Here is a 22,065-nt window from a genome sequence, read left to right on the forward strand (position 1 = left end):
TTGAACTTTGAAAGTTGTAAACTGTTTTGTATATAGAAAGCCTTTAACATATTTTATGAAATCACAAAACATTATAAAACATAAATAGAATAAATAAATAGCATGTAGCATGTAAAGCGGGTTTCAGTGTGTGGTGAGTGCCTATTCTTCCCACTGCAACCTATCAATGTATTATTTACTACTGATGTCACTAATATTGCTGCCTATCAATTCACTAGCAGTTTGTGACAACATTGATGGACATTTAAAAGGAATAAAGAAGGAGATATGGCTCAGCATGCAGATTGACATATCCATGTTTATCAGGGAACAGATGATAGACCTGAATGAATCTCTGAGTGGCATGGTATGCTCCACCTGCCATGTTCCGTCAATGATGACTGTAAGTCAAAACAGAGGAGGACATGACATTATCTTGATGACATTGCAAGGAATCTATTTGAATTCTAGCTTCCATATGACAAGAATATTCAGGAGTGAAACATATAGCAGAAAATGATCTAAGGGAGTGATTTATATAGGTGATATGCTGGAACAACGCATGATTTACACTTGTTACAATTGTTGAATATCAGTAATATTTATTCACGTACACACGCTTGTCCCTGCTCTATAGTAATTGTGGGAGATATATTGCTGAATAGTTCCTGATGTGGCACACTCGTTCCATCCATTTTATCCATCCTCTCTGTAGCTCCAGGGAGACTTGGAAAGCATTAGATCAATACAATGTCTTGAACAGTCGCCTGCAGCAGATTCATTTCTCAAGGTGGACACTGATGCTTAAGAGCTGCATTGACTCCTTCCCTTCCAGAAAAGGTGAAGTGTGAACAGAGTTCCACATTCTTAACAAATATTTGCACTCTATCAGACAACAGTTTCAAATTTAGCATAAATAAAAAAAAATAAAAAATAGAAGACTTAAAAAATGTCATTTATTTTTATTTCAAACTGCTTACATAGCGAAACCTATTCTACAGTGTAGTACACATTGTGATCATTCACATTAGTCCCTGTCCCCTGTGGGTCTCATGATCTAATTTTGCTATTTTAGTCACACGCACACTCTAGAAACAATTTAATAGGAAGCCAATAGAGGCACCAGTATGTTTTCTTAAGAGTCTGGAAGGAAACTAAAGCAAGAGAGAGAACATACAAGCTCCATGTAGATACGGTCCTGGTTGAGTTAGGAATCTACTGAAATGTTACAGCCAGAAGGTTCTAACGGTTAAGGCCGACCATGACAAAAAGTTCTTTCCGATGTCCAAACATGTCAAATAAATGTTCCCAAAATTGCTTTGGTTTCTTTGAATGTTGTTAGACTTTTTTGAAGGTAGTATTGGTCGGGTCAAAGAGCTAGGACCAGCACAGCTCATTGACCTTACCATTGTAATCTTATAGAAAGTCTAAAGATGTATATAAACTGTCCAAGCATTGGAAAACCTCTTTAAAACATACAGTTTGGATGTGTGTGAAGTCTATGGCCGCTGTAGCACTTGTGTTTGAATTAAAGAGTATTGTCCAGGATAAATAGAAAATTTCTATAGAAGGCCTGTGGTGCTTGAATAGGACAGAGCGTCCGCGGCAGTAAAAGATACAATCCATAAAAAAAGTGTGCGCTTGTTTTAAAAAAAAAATTATATATATATATATTATTTATTTTTTTTTTTTTCCCTAATGTCCAGATAGGGATGTCAAATGCAACAAGCTAAATCCTTTGCATCTCACATCCAAAGCAATGCCCCATAGACCATCGGGCCTAATTTCCCTCTCAGGTGGTTTTGCCAGAATAGAAAATAACTGCATGCAACAATTTTTCACCCAGTACCTGCACACCAGTTAGCAGCTATGCTGAATCGCTGGATAAAAAGGAAAGAGACTTAATTCTAGACTACCCCTTTAATATTATACCATTTTCTGATCTGTATGCAGCAATATAATCAAAGAATGTGTTAAAATCTGGAAGAAAAGAATGTTATGAGTTATATGGATTTATGATTATGAGTCCTAAAATAGTATGGAAAGCATATAGGTATATACATAATAAAATGGCCTAGATGTAGTAGTACATTTTAGCAGTATTAACTGTGTACAGTATCTACAAAAAAATACACCTATATGTAGCTCGCTGTTGGCCACACAGCAGATTATTTTTTATCACTAAGTCCTGTTGATGTAATGAAAAAGATGAACACACACAGGCCAATTGCCTTCATCCTTCAAATGCAATAACCGAGGCTCCTGACACTCCTGATGGTGATTTTATTGATCCTACTAAAATCATTATCAAGTATTGTGGTCATTTTAAGGCCATACACATGGCGTTTTAAGGACAGCTGTCCAATATTGCCTGTAGCAGACAGGGTAAACTTTTATTTGGGGGCCACCTGCTGCCCTCTGTCTCTCTTTGTGCCTCCTTAGACTTCTTTTGAAATAGTAAAACGAGCCACCAATGTCCTGAATATTTTACACTGTTCATTAATAGTATTTTGGAAATCTTAAAAAGTATAATCTGAAACAATGGATGAGGCCACAGTGCATATTAAGACTGGCATTTACCTTTCTTATTACTCAACAAGGTATTATACATCATTTTTATTTCCCGGAAATGACTGTATTGCAGACCCATGGGTTTTATGTATACTTCAGTATGATGCCTTTTAATGCTTCTTCTTCCATAACATGACATAGGATGCTGAATGGCACAAGATTAAACTCATCACTGTTGGTTGCACATTCCCTGTTTACCCAGGGTTATGTGCAAATGATAGCAATAATTTATATGGGACAAGTGTTTGCTCCTTCATTGGCTGATCACTGGCCCCTTTATCACTGGCAAATTACTGGGTCTGCAAATTCCTAGAAACATTTATTTACCAGAATATCAGCACGTGTAAAAAAAAAGGCCTTGTCAAAAGTTTTTTGTTTTTTTTCCCATAACACGACAATGCCCATTTAAGGTTATGTTCACACGCAGTAAAATAAAAAACGCCATAGCCTATACATATCACGTTTTTTAGTGGCGCTTTTGTGGGAATAGAACACCACAGTCTGGTCCCCAGGGAGTTAACCTAACCCCCTGTGGGGCACACTGTAGTCCTTAAGGGGTTGTTGAGGACAGGTTTGAAGAGCCAGAGCCCAGCACACTTTTAGCTCAGAGTTTTCTGGGCTCTGGTGCAGAATGAAGATGTGGTGGGTATCAAAACTCTCCCCCTTTCCTTCCACCCCCACCACTACACCCATCCCAACAAGGAAGGGGGGCATTTAACTCCCTTCCCTGCTGGAATGGGTACAGTGTGAGATCAAGCTGGCCCTCAGGCGGTTAAGTGTCATGCATCCTCACTTAATCCCTTGTGTGCCAGGGTATAAGCAGCATCTGGCAAGACGCTATATACTGTAACGTGCAGAACATCTGTCAAAATGATGGGTGTTTTGCTTCTGCCCTTCTGTGTGTGTGTTTTTCCTTTTTGTTTTTCATATATATCAGTATCAAGGATTGACCAGCATTGGGTTTAATTTTTTTTTTATTTAATAAAATGATCAACAAGGGGTGTGGGTGTCAATTGTGTTTATTTATTTTTATGACAGGTTTAGTAGTGGAAGCTGTCTAATAGACGGCATCCATTAAGTCGGGGCCTAGTGTTAGCCAATATAAAATGGCACTACACCCCCCTCCCCAACATTACCCCAATACCAGGGGTATTGGGAAGAGCCAGGTACCAGTAGTCCCAGAGCGTCAAAATTGGTGTGCCTGGACTGAGCAGTAGCAGGCTGTTATTATTAGGCTGGGGAGGGCCAAAATAAGTGCCCCTTGCCACCGAGGTACTACTATGAAAAAAGAGGAAACACGTGCTCAACCAACCTGTATATGTTTATTGGGGGGTTAGAGGAAAGCTGTCAGCTCAGTGAAAGATTTGCTAACAGCTTTCAAAAGTGTTTGGCAACCTTAAAAATACCATGTTGATATTTGTTAATTGGCACCATTGTTATCCCAGGGTGTAATACATAGACAGGAAACCACGCATCCAAGCTCCAGGCTTATCAGGAGCTTCTAAAGCATCAGACACTGTGATATTACCATCGATTTGTTAAAAAGAAAAAAATGAGACAGATCTCCCATTCACAGCACTGTAGTGATAATTATATCTTGTAAAAGTCTGTGATGTTTCCTGCAAAAATACTGTTACTCAAATAGTGCTGGACAGCATGTCTGAGACAGTCCTTACAGCAAGTCGTATCCCAGTGTAAAAACTATCATACGGTTGTAATGTAATTAACCCCTTCCTCACTATGCAACAAGAAAAGAACATGGCAGTGCCGAGACTTCTTAAAGAAGCTCACCAGGAACAAATATAATAGAGAATGTAAGCATCAAACCCATCTGTCCGTATACAACATGGCTGGTTGACTGGCTCATGAAGCTTTATGTGCACTTCTCACTTTTTATTTTAATAAAAGATGGCTAGACCCCTGTATAGACCGAGCACTTTTTTACCTTTTGTCCCCTCCCCCCTCAATTTCCTCATAGATTGTAAGCTCTTGCTTTCACTGGTAAACAGTTTGTTAGTCAGTAATGTCTGATTCCCTCTGTTCATGCATCTCTGTAATGTAAATTGCTGTGGAATGGGTTGGTGCTATAAAAATAGAGATTATTATTATTATTATTATTATTAGATGATGATGATAGATAAAACATATGTTGGTAGGAGCGTGGTTTACAGTTTATTGGGCGACATTTGACAAGTCTATTCCCACAATAAACACCTAGGTGATGGCTTGCTGTAAATTTTTGCCAGGACCAGAATAATCTTGACAAGAGTGAAAGATCACTCACAGTGGAATATTTGTTACAAGTCACATCCAATCAGGCTGGCTGCTTGACACTTGGCCGTCCAACTCCGATTCCACAACCAAACTCCATAAACAATTCTGTGTAGTTTAAGAACTTTAGACTGTAACCTCAGTGGACACTTTGGAAAGTGAGTTTTTATTCTATTTGTATTCTGTCTATATTAGTTAAATATCTTAGATATTATGTTTTATGGACTGTTAATAAGACATTACAACATTATTATTATATTGTATACATTTAAATACTTCATATTTTATTCTATGTCTAACTTTTATTAATGTTTTATTAAATGCCTAGAAGTTATTTCTTCTTTAAAAAAAACTAACTAGGAATCAAACAGTTCTTGTAATGTACGGTAAAGAGGTATGATCAGCATCTCTTTCTCTTTTTTTTTTCTTCCTGTTTTTGTTTTGTATGCATAAAAATATATTTATCACTGAGAAAATGATCACATGCCAATTTTTTAAGCTTTGTTCCCACTGTGCTTTAACATATACACTTCATAGTATTAAAAAGGTTAAAAATTTATACTTTAAAACAGATGCTAAAAAATTATGCAATACAGCAGAGTCTGTCTCCTAATGACATGAATTATGGGAAAAAAAAAAAGACATTGCTCCATATACCTATTTTTCCTTGTTGTATACAATAGCAGAATCTTTCACACTTTTTTATATACTTAACTTAAACATAATAAAACAAAAACAGTCAAACGTGAGCTGAAATGCAATGTAAACCCAGCCTTACAGTTAAAGGAGAAGTCCGGTAAGGTACATTTTTTCAAACTTACAGGGGAAGGGGTAGGTGAAAAAAAATGCATTTACCTCACCGGACCAGAGTGGCACACTGCGGGCACCAGCGCTGGAAAGGTAAGTGCACATTATTTTTTTCACCCACCCCTTCCCGGGCAAGTTTGAGAAAAAAGTCCCTGCCCTGACTTCTCCTTTAAGTAGTGTAAAACATAGGACTGTCTTGTAGGGCGTAAAGGATCTGACATATCATATGTCTGCTTGCACGCTTTTTTGCTTTTTTTTAAGCTCTCATCCTTTCTTTCATCCTTTTTTTTATTACTGAAGTTAGTGTATGATCTGTAGTATAAGGAATAGGGGTAATAGAATAAGGCTATGTTCTCACGTCTTTTTTTAGGCAAGAATGTAGATTTTTGATAATGACGGGCATTAGAAACAATTGTGATCATTTTTTAGAGCCATCATTATAAAATAGAGGCTGTTATTTTAAAAACAATGCCCCTTATTTCACCTAAAAAGATGTTGTGGGAACATAGTCTCAAAATGCAAGTGAGATTTTTACAAGAGTTAAACAGTGGAGAGCACAGACCGTAGGAGCTGAGAACTGTGGGGGAGATTTATCACTTACATGCTTGGTGTACGGGAAGGAAAAGGCTGAGCTTGTCATGCAAACACCCCATTTTGCACAAAAATCTGTGCTTTTCTCCCCTGTAAGCCCTACTCATTTGAAGGGCAGGCAGCAGGCATAGCAAGGTGGGGCACCTGATTTATCATGATTTATACCTGCAAACAGAAATCTACACCTGCTCTGGAGTAGGAGTAGATTTCTGTGCCTGCCTAGGACCGCCATATTTATTAATAGGCATGCAGTACCGGTCGGATGATCTTCACTTCAGCTGAATTTGGATGTGGGCGCATCAGTGTGCGCCCGCATCTGAATTCCCCGCTGCACACAATGGAGCATGCAGACGGAGCCGCATGCTCCATTGTGTGAACTGACAGGTTCTCTGCGGCCACTATTCAATGAATAGCAGCTGCAGAAAACTGACATGTCAGCTTCTTGTGGCGCCGCTAGCGATCCCGGCCGGAGTGTATACTATGTATATACACTCTAGCTGGGATTCCCTCTAGCTGCAGTGCAATGTAAGTGAAGTAATAATCAACGGCCGTGATTAATACTTTACTTACGTCGTGTGAACATGGCCTGACACTGTATTTGAAATCTTTGCAATGTGGATCCTGAACATGCACATGAGCAGGAGGCCTTACTCTATACAGTCTTGAATTCCAGTGTGTAAATACTATGAATTTGGGCTAACACTTCTTTTTAGCCAATATCTGCATTACTGCATTTATAATGCAATATTCAATACTGCATTTCATATCTCTCGTGAGATTACATAATAAATGCCTGATTCCCCTCAAAGTTTAAAAATTCAGATGTTACTGCTGTTAAGTCCAATAAGATTTATATCCTTTCTGTCCCTCATATCTTACATGGGTTCAGGAAGCTGAGATATTGGGAATATATTTTTAAGAATTCCCACACTGGAGAGCTGATGGTGAAAATAAAACCACCAATAACCACAAGCCCCCAGTGTGAGGACCCTTACTATTACTTTTGAGAAAGTTTTTAGTAATATTCATAAATTTCGTATGACTAAGTAGAAGTGTAACTTGTAACACAGTACCTCCAGGATAAGGCAAAGCTGTACTGTAACTAATAACAACCAATCACACCAAGCTGTTCTCATTCCTCTGGTGCCTAAGGCAACAACTGAACTGACAACCCCCACACCCCCTGCATAAACTGCCATAAACAAGCCTATAGGGGTAGTTTGCACTATAGAAGACAAATATTGTGACACTTGGTCTTTTTAATCTACCGTAGTGAACACCTTTCATTTACACATTTGCAACAAGTAAATTTACATATTCTTGGAGACAATTGCCTAAGGCAGAAACTACAGTCTTTTTGCTTGGGTTGGGTTCGCAATTTGCTTCTATCATAAGTATATGTCGCACCCCTTCAAAAAAAGGCATGATGACTCCATAGTGTAATAAACCATGCAATCAACTGCTGCTAAACAAGCATACATGTGGCCTGAAGATAGACACTGCAGTATACATCGGCATCCTTTTTAATGAGGTAGTGTCGTATACCTAGAATAAAAGCAAATAATTCCCAGTATTTTTAATGCAACAGTGTTAGGCTAGATTTAGGGTATGTTCACATCTCGTTTTTGGCCGCTCGTCGGGCTACACATAAGGAATCAGTGAAAAAAGGATGCTGACGTTCAGCCCGGCGTGTCGCCGATGGCCACATTGACTTAAATGAGCAGGACGGAGTCATTTTGTGACTACGTTTTGCTCATTTGCCGGACGTACACTGCTTTTGTGCAGGAGTCAAAAGCGTGGTCGACCACGCTTTTGAGTCCTGCACAAAAGCAGTGTACGTCTAGCAAATGAGCAGAACGTAGTCACATTATGACTACGTCCTGTTCATTTAAGTCAATGTGGCTGTCGGCCGAACACTGGACTGCACGTCAGCATCCTTTTTTCACTCATTCCTGATATGTAGCCCGACATGCGGCCAAAAATGATATGTAAATATACCCTTATACATATAGGTTGCATGCGTTTCCGTGTTTTTTTGGAAGAAACTGACCACAACTGATATCACAACCGATGCCAAAAAGGCATCAGTTGTCATCAGGTTTTCTATCCTTTTTTTTTATAAAAACCATCAGTTGGCATCAGTTACAATCAAATTATTACATCAGTTGTGATCAGTTTTTTCCTCCGCATACAGAGGCTGTCTATTTTAGAGGGCAGCAGCACAGGAGTAGATGGCTCCCTGTGAGGTGTACCCCTAGAGTAAATGGTCTACTTTAGGGGTACACCTCACAGGGGGCCATCTACCTATAGGGTCAGCTACTACAGAAGGCAGCATCAGAGCAGGTGAACTACTAAAGGGGGGCAGGGGGGACAACTCACATTGGAGCCCTTTACATGGGGACATTTCCTATAGGGTCATTTGCTACAGAAGGCAGAATCAGAGCCAGCACAGCAGGTGAACTACTTATGGGGGGGAGGGGGGCAACTCACAACTCACTGGGGCAGCAGGAGATGATATATCCTATAGAGTGCTGCCCCTCCTGCCAGGGGCCCCTCTGTTGCAGGGTTGGGGTCACAAGGGTTAATGGGGAGGGCAAAAGCCGGACAGTGCATATATGCATGCGTTGGTACCAGCAAGCCTTCTGGCGCTCCTTAGACAATAGATGCAGCCACCGCATCACAGAACCGGTATTGCGTCAGGACGCTGCAGGATAAGTTCTGCTGCACAAGATGTCCGCCTCATGCTTTGAAGGGTCCCATTGAAAATAATGCGATCAGTTTAAAGATGCGTTTCTCTCTGGCGCACCGGAGGGAAACGACGCTGCACCGGCGGATGAGTGTAAACCCGGCCTTAGTGTTTAGGAAAACATTAAATTTATAGGATAAAGTGATGTATACACAGGGTTTTTCTTGCTATTTTGTGTCACTGTCCCTTAAAAAAAACTGTTGGGGATCTGCTTCTATAGTCAGAATTCTAGAAAGAGTGGGGAGATGTTTGCAGCTGAGTGCTTCTCTTCCCACACTCTGTGTGTGACACAAAAGGGTCCCATAGACTTAAATTAGGAGTCTGCCATGTGCACACAACTGGGGAGAGAAATCACATACCTTGCAATTCTCCTGGCTTTATCCAGCAATCAATATGGGTCTTACAGCAACAGTGCAGAAAAGGACCAGGGAACCATCCGAATGGGAGGGGCTGCAAAGTCGAAAGTTCATGATTTTAACAGATCAAGTAAATTTTACTAAAATGAAGTTTACTGTCCATAGAATTAAATTATTTTATTTTATTCAGCTATTACTAAAGTTAGTCACAGTCGAAGTTTCATATTTCTCTAATTAGGCTGCAGGCTCTAAGGACACCTGTTAAGTCAAATACTGATGTCAAACTTCTTTACAAACCAATTAACTTTATACTCAGGGGCGTAACTAGAAATGGCTGGGCCCCATAGCAAACTTTTGATTGGCCCCCCCACCCCCGACTGACCACTAAACGGTCAAGTGAAGTCATAACTACATAACTGCTAGCTCTGGTCAGGATTGCTTGCAGTTAAAGGGACATTTGCAAAACCCAGGAGACCAGCAGGGCCACCCGGTGCTGCAAATGATGACGGCTCAGGGGGCCCAGTGTATTGCAGAAGCAGGCCATGGGGCCCCCTGATGCGGCGGGCCCCATAGCAGCCGCTATGGCTGCTATAGTGGTAGTTACGCCCCTGTTTATACTGTATAGAAAGTGTATAAATAATCTAGAAAATATATAGGGAAATACAGGGATAAAAACTGCATAAAATGTTGTCACTTCATAAACAAAGAGTAATAAAAACAACCAGGGCGTGGAACAAATACACAAAACAAATAGCCAAGTTGTCACAACCACCAGTTGCTGCAATTTATTTTTATGCAGATGATGGAAACTACAAGTTCCATTAAAACTGTACATAAATCACACATGCAGGCATTGTGTGATTTTCACTAGTCATTGTAAGGCCTATTATATGTATGTAAACGTACTGTAAATATTGGGCTCAGTAAATTCTCACACCTCCATTGTGTGTATGCAAAGTACATAAATAGAAAGCACAATCTTCCCTTATTGCCAGTTTCCTGGGGGGGTAGTGCATCATTCAGGGGTAGGGATATGCTGATGACTAAGATTGTGTACACTTTTCTAAACATTCATGCATATATTATAGTTTTTTTTTAATCCAAACTGGATAACAATGCTTTAAACTATATCAAGATGTCACATGATTTATTTATTTTTATTTTTTACTTTCTGTTATTTATATTTTTAGCGATGAATTCTGTTGACAGAATTGTAAGTTTAACATAAAAATTGAAAAGTGTGCTTTGGAGTCTTTGAAAATCAGACACAGAGAAAACTTTTGTTTAGCTTTATTACCAAAGTAATTTTATATAGAAAATAAGAATCATTATAAATCTTTAAGAAGTACACATAAGGGTAATATTATATGATGCCATAGAATGCCAACACCATTTATCGCTTCGATTAGCTTCCTGTAAATAAAGACCAGACAAAGCATCCTCCCTATACATTGAGTTATAGATCTATATGTTTTATCCCATCGACTTAGTGGAAAAAATATAGATCTGTAATATGGTCAGTATAAACTGACACTGACATGTTTAGGATGAATATGTACATGAGATGGGTATGTATCAACTAATATATTGCTAGTTTATCTGTTAGGATAGGGCCACACCCCATTTTTGCAGTCCGTTTCATGTGTACGTTTAATGGGGGGGTGAACATGGATACATTTGAGTGCCTCTGTTTGGATTAATTTTTACTTGACGTCCAAAAAAAAAAAAAAAATAAAAAAAAAATAGACTCTTTAGTAAACAGACTGCAAAAATACAGCGTGAACCTATTCTTAGCTGTCGGGATGCTTACCCACAGTCCCATTTATTAGAATTTTTTATGGAGCTATACTGTAAGCAGCTTCAGTGGTTTTCTAAAATTAGTGGGGGTAGCATGGAGAGAAGTTCCCTTCTGGGTGGGTAGGGGGAACAATCTCTTATGGTAGTGGTTACAGAATAAACCCCAACACTCTTAAGGGCCTTTTACACGGGCCAATTGTGCAAAAAATCGTTGATCCATTTGAATTTAAGTGATCTTCTGGTGTAAGCGCGGCAATGATCAAACTATGAATGAAAATTTGTTCGTATGCCGTTGATCGCATCTTTTGAGCTGATCTCAAAATCATTGTTAATTGTTCTCACGTCTTTTAGTGTAAACACTCATCATTCACAGTATATAGATATATAGATGAACGTAATTATGATCATATTGCATTAACAACTTTTCATAGCAATTTATCTTCTCTTCTAAATGCTTCATCACTTGCCACTCGTTATTCGAGCGCTTAAGCGATTTATCTGTCTGTGTAAAAGGACCTTTAGTTCCTGAAGATTACAATAGTAGCTGTAACTTTAAATAATTATTTCTTTGTTTCCTACAGTACCATTCCCATCACAGCACTGACTGGTAAAATTCCATGAATTCTGCCCCCACCCCCATGGTGTCCTATTTAGTCACCTACTGAATAGTCCCTGCTTATAAATATATGTGGTAGCTACTATGATTTTATCTATGATTCAACAAATGTTGCCAACATGCAGTATTCACTGTAAATCTTCAATTGGAGAACATTTACAATTCCATGTTGTGCCCAATGTTCTGTAAGTGTCATACACTACTCTGGGTTCCAATGAAGCCTTTTGTTTGGTGAATAAAGTGAACACAAAATATCTGTGTGTTTCTGTGTAGCTCCTTGGGTTAACACAGTGGAAGTGGTTCACATGTCCTACAGTGTGTGTAACTCAAACCATCCTTATGCAAATTCCTGCAGGCTACACCTATAAATATTTCATTACATGACAGAAGAATTAGTTATATTGTAATGTTCCACTGCAGAATGGATTACACACTCTGAGGGGAGAGGTGGGATTTGGAAAGTGAGTTCTTAATTGAAAGACACAAGTAATGTTGTGGAGAATCTGATATGTTGATTTAATGGACAGAAATAAAAAAAAGAGAATGCATGAACAAAAGAATACAAGCGAGCAAAGTGTGTATAATATTGGAGCAGAAATAACTTTATTCTCACTTATTATACCATTATAGGGCAGGAAAATATTGGAAAGAATATTATTTATTGCTTATAGTTGCTTCGCTCCTCCAAAACGTACACAAACTAGAAAAGAAACAGGGAAAGCCCTATCAGTTCAGATGTCATATGAATTACTTCTCACTGCTTAGAACATCAGGACAATTATTTATAGATACTTAGTTATGTTGAGGGATATTATCAATCACAGAAATATCTTTACCTTGATATTTGATTAATAAATACATGTCAGAATTTGGGCAGGATCAGCCAATCATCTAATGTGTAACTGGGCATCCTGACTCTCCCCCAATAGATGTTGGGGCAATAAGAGATAGAAGTTGGACTATAACATGCCCAATCTTTTTGCCCCTGGGTTTGCAGGTGTCTGGCAGCAGCTTCCTCTGCTCTCGCCCATTAGAACACATGCAAGCTGTCTAGCTTTAGACTGACAGAGTGTCCAGGAAGTGATGGAGTACAGCTCCTCGCCTAGAGACCAAGGAGTTCTATGGAAGCTACATACAGGGCTCTATCTGTGCAAAGTGTTATTATCTTGCGTTATTAAGTCCTCCAGCAGTAGAACAGAACTATCATTAACTCACCCACTCCTTAATGATAATGAAGCGACCCTTCCCAATATGTCCAGGAACACACAGCAAACCTGACAAGTGAGCAATAGAAAACAGGTCTAACTAATATTCCGTTTTCTGATCATACATTCCCCCTGACTTCTGGCAACCGTATGTTTTTTCAAGACTGTTTTCCTTTTGTTTAACTCTTCTGTTTGTCATGCGGACTTCTATATAAATCTGCAAAAATATCTTACCCAACATAGTCAAACATCTGGATGCAAATTCATTGGCCACTTGCTATATACACTTAACAGGTTCCATCAATCTTGACTAATAGATGATACATCGAAATGCTTCAGAACGCATCATTTCATGAGGTTCATCCACATGGCAATATCATATCCAGACTGTGCTGTATGTAACACAACTGCCAGCAGCAAAATATCTGAAATATATCTAAGGAAGAAACAAGTGGTTATTAGATGCCTTGCACTGATTGGTAAAGAAAGATCAATTGCCATATCTGATAAATTACCAGAAGCATAGTGATCTGCTTAATTTATATGTTTTTATTAGAAAATTAGGTTGTGGGAAATGAAGGTAAGGGACACAAGTGAAATCTATAGCAACCCCACAGAAACATAGATTTGACTGCATTCCTTTTTTGAGCAAGAGAATCAATATTGATTAGAGTTCTGCACTCCTCAGTGTGATCCTCCCTATCACTGTCAGCTCCAATGCTACCTACTCGGTGGTTTATAGATGACCGGATACACATCTGTCAGTGATTTTCTTCTGACAATATTCTATGCTGTCTGTATGAGGAGTTTAACCATCAAATTGGCATTTTTGTGGTCATGCTGTGCTTCAAGAAATAAAAGACTATATCCAGCAAAGCCTGAACCATGCTCATAAAATCAAATATGTTATCGGAATATGACTAAGGCTACATTCACACGTCCGTTGTTCTGTCGGCAATTGCGGGCACGCAATTGTGGACAGAACATAAATCCAATGTTATTCAATGGCCCCGTTCACACGTCCGTACGTGTATATGGGGCCGTGATCCATGCCGCAAGAAAAAAGGACATGTTGTAATGCGGACCGTTTTTTGTGGCACAGATAGCAAGGGTAATGAAGTGTGAACGTAGTGCTCTGTGCAGCACGGAGCACTACAGATGCACACTCGTAGTGCGGGTACGCGGTCGTGAGCTGCACTACAAGTATGTGAATATAGCCTAAGATAACAAGACAGGAAACGCTTGGTCATTACATGAAGTATATGGACCAGTTCTTGTATTCTTCCTACATACTGTAGGTACAGCTGGACATTCACTGCACACATTGCAAATTGAGAATTCAACCAATAGCATATGGATAAACATAGGCCTAGTTTATCCAAGGAAAACTAAGCTGTTTAGTTCAACCAGCTAGGTAAAAATTGTTGTACAGCCATATAATTCAGTCACTGACATATCAATTCTTATAGATTTTTCACAATTCAGTAAGCAGGGGAAGACTGGCTATTTAAACAATATTGGAGACCTGAAAGTCCCTGGCTTCTATAGAATACGCTCATTTGCAGCATTTTGCAGGTCTTTTGTCAAAATATGCCACGTGTAAGTGCTATTTTAGGCATTGTTCTCACGCAGTATTTTTGCTCAGTATTTTGGTCAGTATTTTGAAACCAAAACCAGGAGTGGATTGAAAACACAGAAAGGCCATGTTCTCACACTGTTGAAATTTAGTTGATGGACGTCTTTTAATGGAAAATAATTGCAGCTATTTTAAAAAACAATGGCCTTTAAAAAGAAAAAAAAAACTGCCGTTATTTGCCATAAATTGACAGCCATGCACTAAATTTGAACAGTGTGTGAACAGAGCCTTTCTGTGTTATCAATCCACTTCTGGTTTTGGTTGCAAAATACTGACCAAAATACTGAGCAAAAATACTGTGTGTGAACATAGCCTTAAAGTCTAGAGCACATTATCGAAAAGCCTACACGCCTCAGGCATTTAATAGGCCAGAGGTGTTTTTATACATAGCCTAAGGTTGTTGTTTCGTTGTGGTGGATGATAAAATGTTATGATTAAGCATTATTGGTAATGTTGGACCATTACTGGATCTTCCTATTAGTCGTCTCAGATAACATTTGTACATCACTGACCAGTTTAAGCCAGTGGGAAGCAGAAAGGTAAGCCACAGATTAGCTCTGCCATGTAAATCAAGTAAGATCCCTCAGTTTGTTACATATGTTACTTAAAATAGTAAATCCTTTTACCTAAAAAGTTTACACATGGGCCATTATCAGAAAATCAAGCACGTTTCCCTCCTTCTATCCTAGAAGATGGACTGCTAGGGAATAATATAAGAAAAAAATATAGTGATTATGTACAGTGTTATTTTTCCCATTTCTTATAACACATACATGCATAGATAGATAGATAGATAGATAGATAGATAGATAGATAGATAGATAGATAGATAGACACGCTTCCTTTACCTCTGTAATAATTACGGTGACACAGAATGCCAGGATGCTTTAAAGTTTATAACCCACGGAAGGTGTTAGCCTGACTTTAATTTAAATTACCCAATTATTCAATGTTAAAAGCCAGAGCTAATTTAATTGTAACATAATGTTGCCTCCTCTGTGCCTAAAGGAACATATGCCATGTCTGAGGAACAGCTTCCTTGCAGTCATTTCCATTCCAAGGAGGTGGAAATTCTAAATGAGTGAAATAGAAAACACAAGGCTGAAGCTAAACACTCAGGACAGTCTCATCTTTTCTAAGTCTTTATTTCTCAAAGACAGTCAGTCCCATGTAAAATTTGAAGACATGCAACAGGCATTTGAGGTACTTTCCATAAAAACTCTACAAGCACAATGATCCATAAGCATATACTCCTCAGAAATGAATTATAGTTTATAGACTTATGTAAGAATATTTTTACCTTTATAGTCACTACTATTGCCACCAGATACACATTTAGATTTTGCAGTAAAAATATAATCATGTATTATTATTATTATTATTATTATTATTATTATTATTATTATTATTTTAATGTATTATTATGTTAAATTTAATTATTTTAGGTATGTTTTAAGAGATTTTTAAAAACATAACATTATTGTAAAATGTATTGTTGTTGTCAATCCCCTGCATCTACCATGAAAAAAGGATAGTTCTAGGTGTGGTCAGTCACACCAATGGTCAACAAAGCATAGATGAATGGAACCATTCCTTCTCCCCCATCAGGTTGCCTTGAGCCACCCCATATTACTTATGATTCAATTATGTGTATTTGTTTGACCTCTGATCAATTATCTGCTGTCAGAAATAATGGACAGGGATTAAATTTGGGGCAGCTATGCTTGGTATTGATCATAAGGAAATAAATCTAAACTAGAGAGTTGATGGGTCCCTATTGTCTGGAAAAAGTGCAAACACCACAAGGGTTTCAGCTTCTCCAGAAGGGTAATATGTGGGGTGGAGAGAGGACTGTATTTAAAGACAAAGAGCAATCTATTTGAATTACCTGGCTGTATGAACGAATGCAGAACATACAGGCGACTCTGCTACATGCAGAGCTAGCAGAGTTGAGTTTGGTCTAACAACATTTATCTTTGGGACTGCGGAAAAACCTGTTAAATTATTTTATCTCATCGGTAACAAACTCAGCTCCACTACATCTGTGTGCACTGTGTATATTACCCCACACCCAAAATAGATAGCTGTTATTAAATGACAGATGTGCTGCAATGATTAACTCCTCATCCTAAGGTGTGATACATGGATACTGGGGTGTACATAACGCCTCTCATATTAACATGCATGCATCCTCTACACTTGTACAGGGAAGATCACATTAAAGCCAGAGGTTTAATGTAGACTGAGATGAAAGCTATTTTTCAGCTCTTAAATGGTTAATGAATTGCAGGCTTGGTACTTTTGTCTATTAACTCTTTCCTGCGACCAACAATAATAATAATCAACAATTCCTTTAATCTAGCCTTGCAATTTACTTAGAGGCTTTCTTGTAATTTAAAAGTGATTAAATGAAATTAAACTAAATTAAATGAATAAATATATGAAATATTAAATTATATATATATATATATATATATATATATATATACTGTATCAATATATACATCCATTTCTACTGAGGCCCCTAGAAGGCTTTACTCAAGGGTCCTGGTTGTATTGTGAATGGGATGATGGGAAGACACACAAGTGCAGATAACCTTGATTTTTTATTTTCATTTATAGTTTTTTTTCCCCCCACACTAAGTACATTTTATCAGAGATGATGAGGGATATATAGATATATAATAGCTCTCAAGATGGCCAAACTTGGTCTCATACAGAGAATATGGACACAGCACATACACATAGACAGCACAGCAGCCAGCACCACCACCTCCTCTACAGGAGCCATATATCAATCTCTGCCAAAGGATGTGTTTAAATATTCAGAGAAAAATAATGACTTGTTCAGTATCACCTATAGGAAGATTATTATGTCCATCCTTCAAACTCAGCCCCCAACTGAGCTCCATGTTCCATCAGCTACAGTCCCTGTCTTCTAGTACATGCAGCCAGGACTCTCTACTCTATCTCCTCCACAATCAGATTGATTTCTTAGGAAGGAAACACACAATCCAGTATAATAAGTAATATATATATATATATATATATATATATATATATATATATATATATATATATAAATAATACAAATGAATCTCATAGAGTGAGGCCAGACATTAATAGAAGTGCAGCTGGTCTCTACAATCAGTCATCATAAGTAAGCAGAGCAGAGAGCTGAGGTGCTGGGGTCAGGTCTGGCTATGGAGGAGCCCAGCACATTAGTAGTATTCCAGGGACACATATATAGGGAGAAGCAACCTCCAAGCTGATGGGACTATTTGTCAGCTTCCTCCAGGACCTGCTGCCACCATCCTGTGCGCTGTGCTGGAACAAGGGGGACATCTCTCTCACACACTCATACAGTACACACTCACACACACTCGCTGCCTCCGTGCTCCAGCACTTCTCCCAGGTCCCGCCCACCTCTCATCCACCCTCACTGTACAGCTCCTCTGACTGACAGCAGCTGAAGCCAATGGGATGAGCCCCAGAGCTCCCAGCACAACTTATTTGCATTCCAAGCAGCGTGGAGTTTGGTGGAGTAGAGTGAGGATTGCTCTGGGATGGATGGCGATTGTGGTAGAGAAGGGTTAATGCTGCATCTGTTCTTATTATATGGAAGCAGTGAATGACCCTATCAGCATAAGCCACTATCTGCTGAGACTGTGAAACTATAAGATCCAGTATGCCTAGGAGGAGGCCATGCTGGAGCTTGTAGTTCCACAGCAGCAGGAGAGCATGCACATCTAGTTCTCACTATGGGATGATTATATGTTATTGTTCTATGTGTCATTTATAGGTATCCAAGGAGGGTGTAAAGTAAACTTGTCCTTGAAGTTTGCTCTGTATACTATATCCATAGAGAAGATCCAAGTGTGTGACTTGTCCTAAGAGCTTGCACTTAGCTGTATTTGTAAATAATATCCAATGGCAAACGTGTCCCCTGCCCTCAGTCCTGACTACGTATGTGTGTGGGAGGGACTTGTCCTAAGAGCTGGCAATCAGTGTTATCCAATGAGAGAAAGGATACAGCAGATGACTTGCCCTCAGAGCTTGCACTCTCCACCAGTCGCCTAGACATTCCTCCGGATAGGGAGCTCGCTAGTTAGTAGCTAAGAGGGTTAACATTGTGTCGGGAGCGAAGTGCCAGCCCCCTCCCTCCCTCCGGCTGAGCCGGCCCCCTTATTATTGGGTGGCAGCTGAGAGGGACAGGAGCCTCCAGCGAATCACGGGCTCATTGATTAGGGAGAGTTGGTTTGAATAGAGCTGGACATGTGCCAGCCCCCCCCCTCCTCGCCTATGATTAATCGCAATGCATTATTGATCATCATAATTATGGCAGGACACATGCGCGCTGGATGGGGCTCCCTGCCCGGAATTGGGAGCACATTTTGGGAGTAAATTATTTGTCTTCTGCCCCAGCTGATGTGTGAGCCAGCATGTCTCGGAGGAAGCAGGCGAAACCCCAGCATTTCCAATCGGACCCTGGGCTGGCCCTGCCGGGAAGTCATGGTAAGTGCGAGCCCCTCTCGTCCTCCAGCAGCAGCCGCAGCAGAGCTCGCCCCCAGCCCCCTGCACCCTGCCCCCTGCACCCTGCCTGCTGCTGCCGCCCTCACCCTGCTCCCCAGCTGTGCCCCAAATCTGCTGCCACTTACACCCTCTTGGGAAACTCCTCGCAAACTTTCCCATCCCTGCATTCATCTCTATCTATAGCCTGTTCAGCTCTTCAAGGAATTGTCTTTTAATTCAATATCGAACTCTTCTATCATAGTTGTACTACTTCTAGTAGTTCTCTTCTATCCCACTAAGGAACGAGCTGCTATATATATATATATGCCATATCATTATACTGTATATGCTTAACTTTTTTTTTTTTGAGTGTGATGGACTTGTATTATATCTGATGACTTTTTTAATGTTTATTTATTTCTGAACTGTAATCAGCTATTGCTAATCTACTAGCTGCACCTTGTGTGACAATCCCCCCAGACCCCTACTGCAAAGTGATTTGTCCCCTCTTGCTGAACATCTTCCAGGCATAGTAGGCAGCTCCCCATGTCCTATTGTGAGGACAGTGCAACATTTAGGGTCAGATCTTTTAAGCTATTCACTAACAAACAATGCTCTCCACATGGGAGGAAGAGAAGGACTTCTTCCCCCCCCCCCCACATCTCCAGGACCCCTATTTAGGCTATCTAGTCGGGAGTATACCTATAGTAACTAATGTGTAGTCTCGGGTTTGTGTTGTAGGAAGCACCTTTTGACTTCTTCTTTAGATAACTTCTTAAGAAGTGCTGCTCTAAGGGCTTAACTCTTTGTGTCCCTTTGCCAGAGCACCCATAACAAGCTAATGGAGGAAAGGGGGAACTGCCTGCTTTGTCCCAGTGAGTCATTCACACTGAGGTGACCCCCCTCCTCATGGACTCCTATCCTGCTAAAAGATTAACCACATCCAGCATGAGATTGTTACTTATTAATCCCAAAAATATGGTCACTCTATAGGTTGTTGTTTTATTTTAGACCAGAAACGAAAAGTATTCAGTGTAACCAGATCATGTCTCTGGCCAATGCTAATAAGCCCCTCGAAAGCTATTATTTGTTTGTTGTGCCTATCGGTTCCACCATCTTTGCAAAACAATAGGATTTCATCTTTAATTTGCATTAACTGTTTCAATCCTGCACGTAGTTTTCCACATGCAAATCTTCACTGCATTATCTTGTCTTTTGTAACCTGATCTAATTATTCAGGTTGGAGACCCCCACATTTTTATTCTAATCGATGAAGCTAAAATGTTAGATGCTTTTCTAATAGTTTTAGATCCAAGTTCTAACTATCTCTATAATTTTAAGTAGGTGAGAAAATATAAATATATATATATATATATATATATATATTCTCACCTACTTAAAATCAAATTATAATATATATATATATTTGATTTACTGAGGATTACTATACCAGTAATAAAATAAAGTTTTAAATTAATTAATTAAATTAGTAATTGACAACAAGCTGAGAGGGGGGTTCCTTGTTAAATTGTGGTGTTCGTATTAAAGTAAGCTAAAAATGTTTTTTCTCCCCTCAGATCCGAGTTTTCCTGCCCCCAGCAGCCCCTCTGCCCGCAGGACATGTATTGTAATAGTTCAGGGGATTATCTTGTAATAATATTAGCATTTGGCTAAAACCACAAATCCTCCCACCAACCCCCGAAATTAGAACGAACACGATAAAACCTATGTAATTCCTTAATTTCCATCGAGAAATGATGACAAATGATCGGTTGCCTTGTTCAGTCATAAAAGTCGCATTCAGAACCCCCCCTATGTGAAAAGTCGCCTGGTCTTGTATAAAGTCGCTGCCATCCCCAGTCCAGATAAAGAGATCCCTATCCCATCCCTGGAGTGGAGTTGCTTCTTTTGTTTGTTTTTCTCTTTTTCCCCCCTAGTGTTTGTAAACATTGTTATCTCCTAAGAAATTCAACAAGTCCTTTCCGTAGAGAATCTGGGTGGAGTTCCCAATAAATTGAATTTGCTTTAGTTGGAAATAGAACTAGAAATCCTCCTGGCTTGTTCTTCTTATTGGAATATGGAGAAACTACGAAGTGGGATTTAGGAGGCAAAGTTTTTTTCTTTTTATTTAGTATATTTTGAGGCTGGATGGTTTTAGGTTCTGCTGAATTCGTTAGTTAGGTGTACTGAATGTGTGTGTGTTTATAATATATATGCATTTTTTTTTTTTTTTTACTTTTACACTAAAGATTGTATGCCCCATGAATTATAATGGTTCCTATACTGTATGCCTATTATCTTGCACATCAATCTAAATCCCTCCGCTTTGTTAACCTCCGCTGGCCTCCTCTCTTAAAAAGGTGACAAAGTTCAGCATCCAATATGTTTTTGGATCCTCTCTCAATGACTCGACATGCAGTCCCCCGTGCTCCTTCCTAGCAGGGAGTTAGCTCAGTCCCTGCACCTTATCAGAAGCTGCACTTCTTCTTCTCCACTAACCCCTTCCTGCCCTCACACAACACTGGATTGACAAGTGCTTCCCATAGAGCAGTGCTCTCCAAAACAACTGGGATTTAGTTTCTTGTCTGAATGCCAATATTTATGTAGGCAGAGTGTAGATGGAGACTCAGGGAACCTTTCTTTCTTTTTCTTTCACTCACACAGGAATTGTCATATGTGTTTTTTTTTTTCTCTTGCTCTCTCCCCATTGAAAGCATGGCTTCTGGATCCCCACCTAGTGTTCACTATTATAAAGTGTGACCTTCATTTCTTGAAGTGATAGAATATAAAAGTTTAGTTATAAGACTTGGTTGCTTGTTTTAATATCTGCACATAATCTTTAAGACAGATAAGCTAACTTTCTTCAGAAGACACATAACAAGTTTAAATAAAAAAAAAATACAATACAAAACAGTTTATTTCCCCAAATATAAATATGTACACTTATTACCTAGTATCAATCTGTCCACAATAATTGC

At 39.3% G+C, this 22,065-nt stretch overlaps 1 protein-coding gene and 1 long non-coding RNA gene across 4 annotated transcripts in view; one reads left to right on the forward strand and one right to left on the reverse strand.

Moving 5' to 3' along the window:
- The window catches only part of LOC138788238 (uncharacterized), a 67,603-nt gene extending 48,937 nt beyond the window's left edge, over positions 1-18,666 (reverse strand). Inside the window, exons 1-3 of the long non-coding RNA XR_011362566.1 lie at positions 18,609-18,666; positions 13,174-13,364; positions 9,325-9,415 (exon numbers count right to left, since the gene is read on the reverse strand). This is a non-coding gene — a long non-coding RNA (uncharacterized lncRNA). The remainder of the gene's footprint in view (positions 1-9,324; positions 9,416-13,173; positions 13,365-18,608) is intronic.
- The window catches only part of SALL1 (spalt like transcription factor 1), an 86,909-nt gene that overhangs the window by 52,877 nt on the left and 11,967 nt on the right, over positions 1-22,065 (forward strand). Inside the window, exon 1 of one of the 3 annotated variants that reach the window (XM_069965930.1) lies at positions 18,875-19,090. The exons of the other annotated variants lie outside the window; for them this stretch is intronic. Within the exon in view, the coding sequence (XP_069822031.1) occupies positions 19,018-19,090 (73 nt within the window). The 5' untranslated portion in view covers positions 18,875-19,017. Of the gene's footprint in view, positions 1-18,874; positions 19,091-22,065 lie in introns of those variants that run through there. 3 annotated transcript variants of the gene reach the window in all.

Source organism: Dendropsophus ebraccatus, chromosome 4 (genome assembly GCF_027789765.1).
Source record: "Dendropsophus ebraccatus isolate aDenEbr1 chromosome 4, aDenEbr1.pat, whole genome shotgun sequence".
In the NCBI taxonomy this organism is placed as follows: Eukaryota; Metazoa; Chordata; class Amphibia; order Anura; family Hylidae; genus Dendropsophus; species Dendropsophus ebraccatus.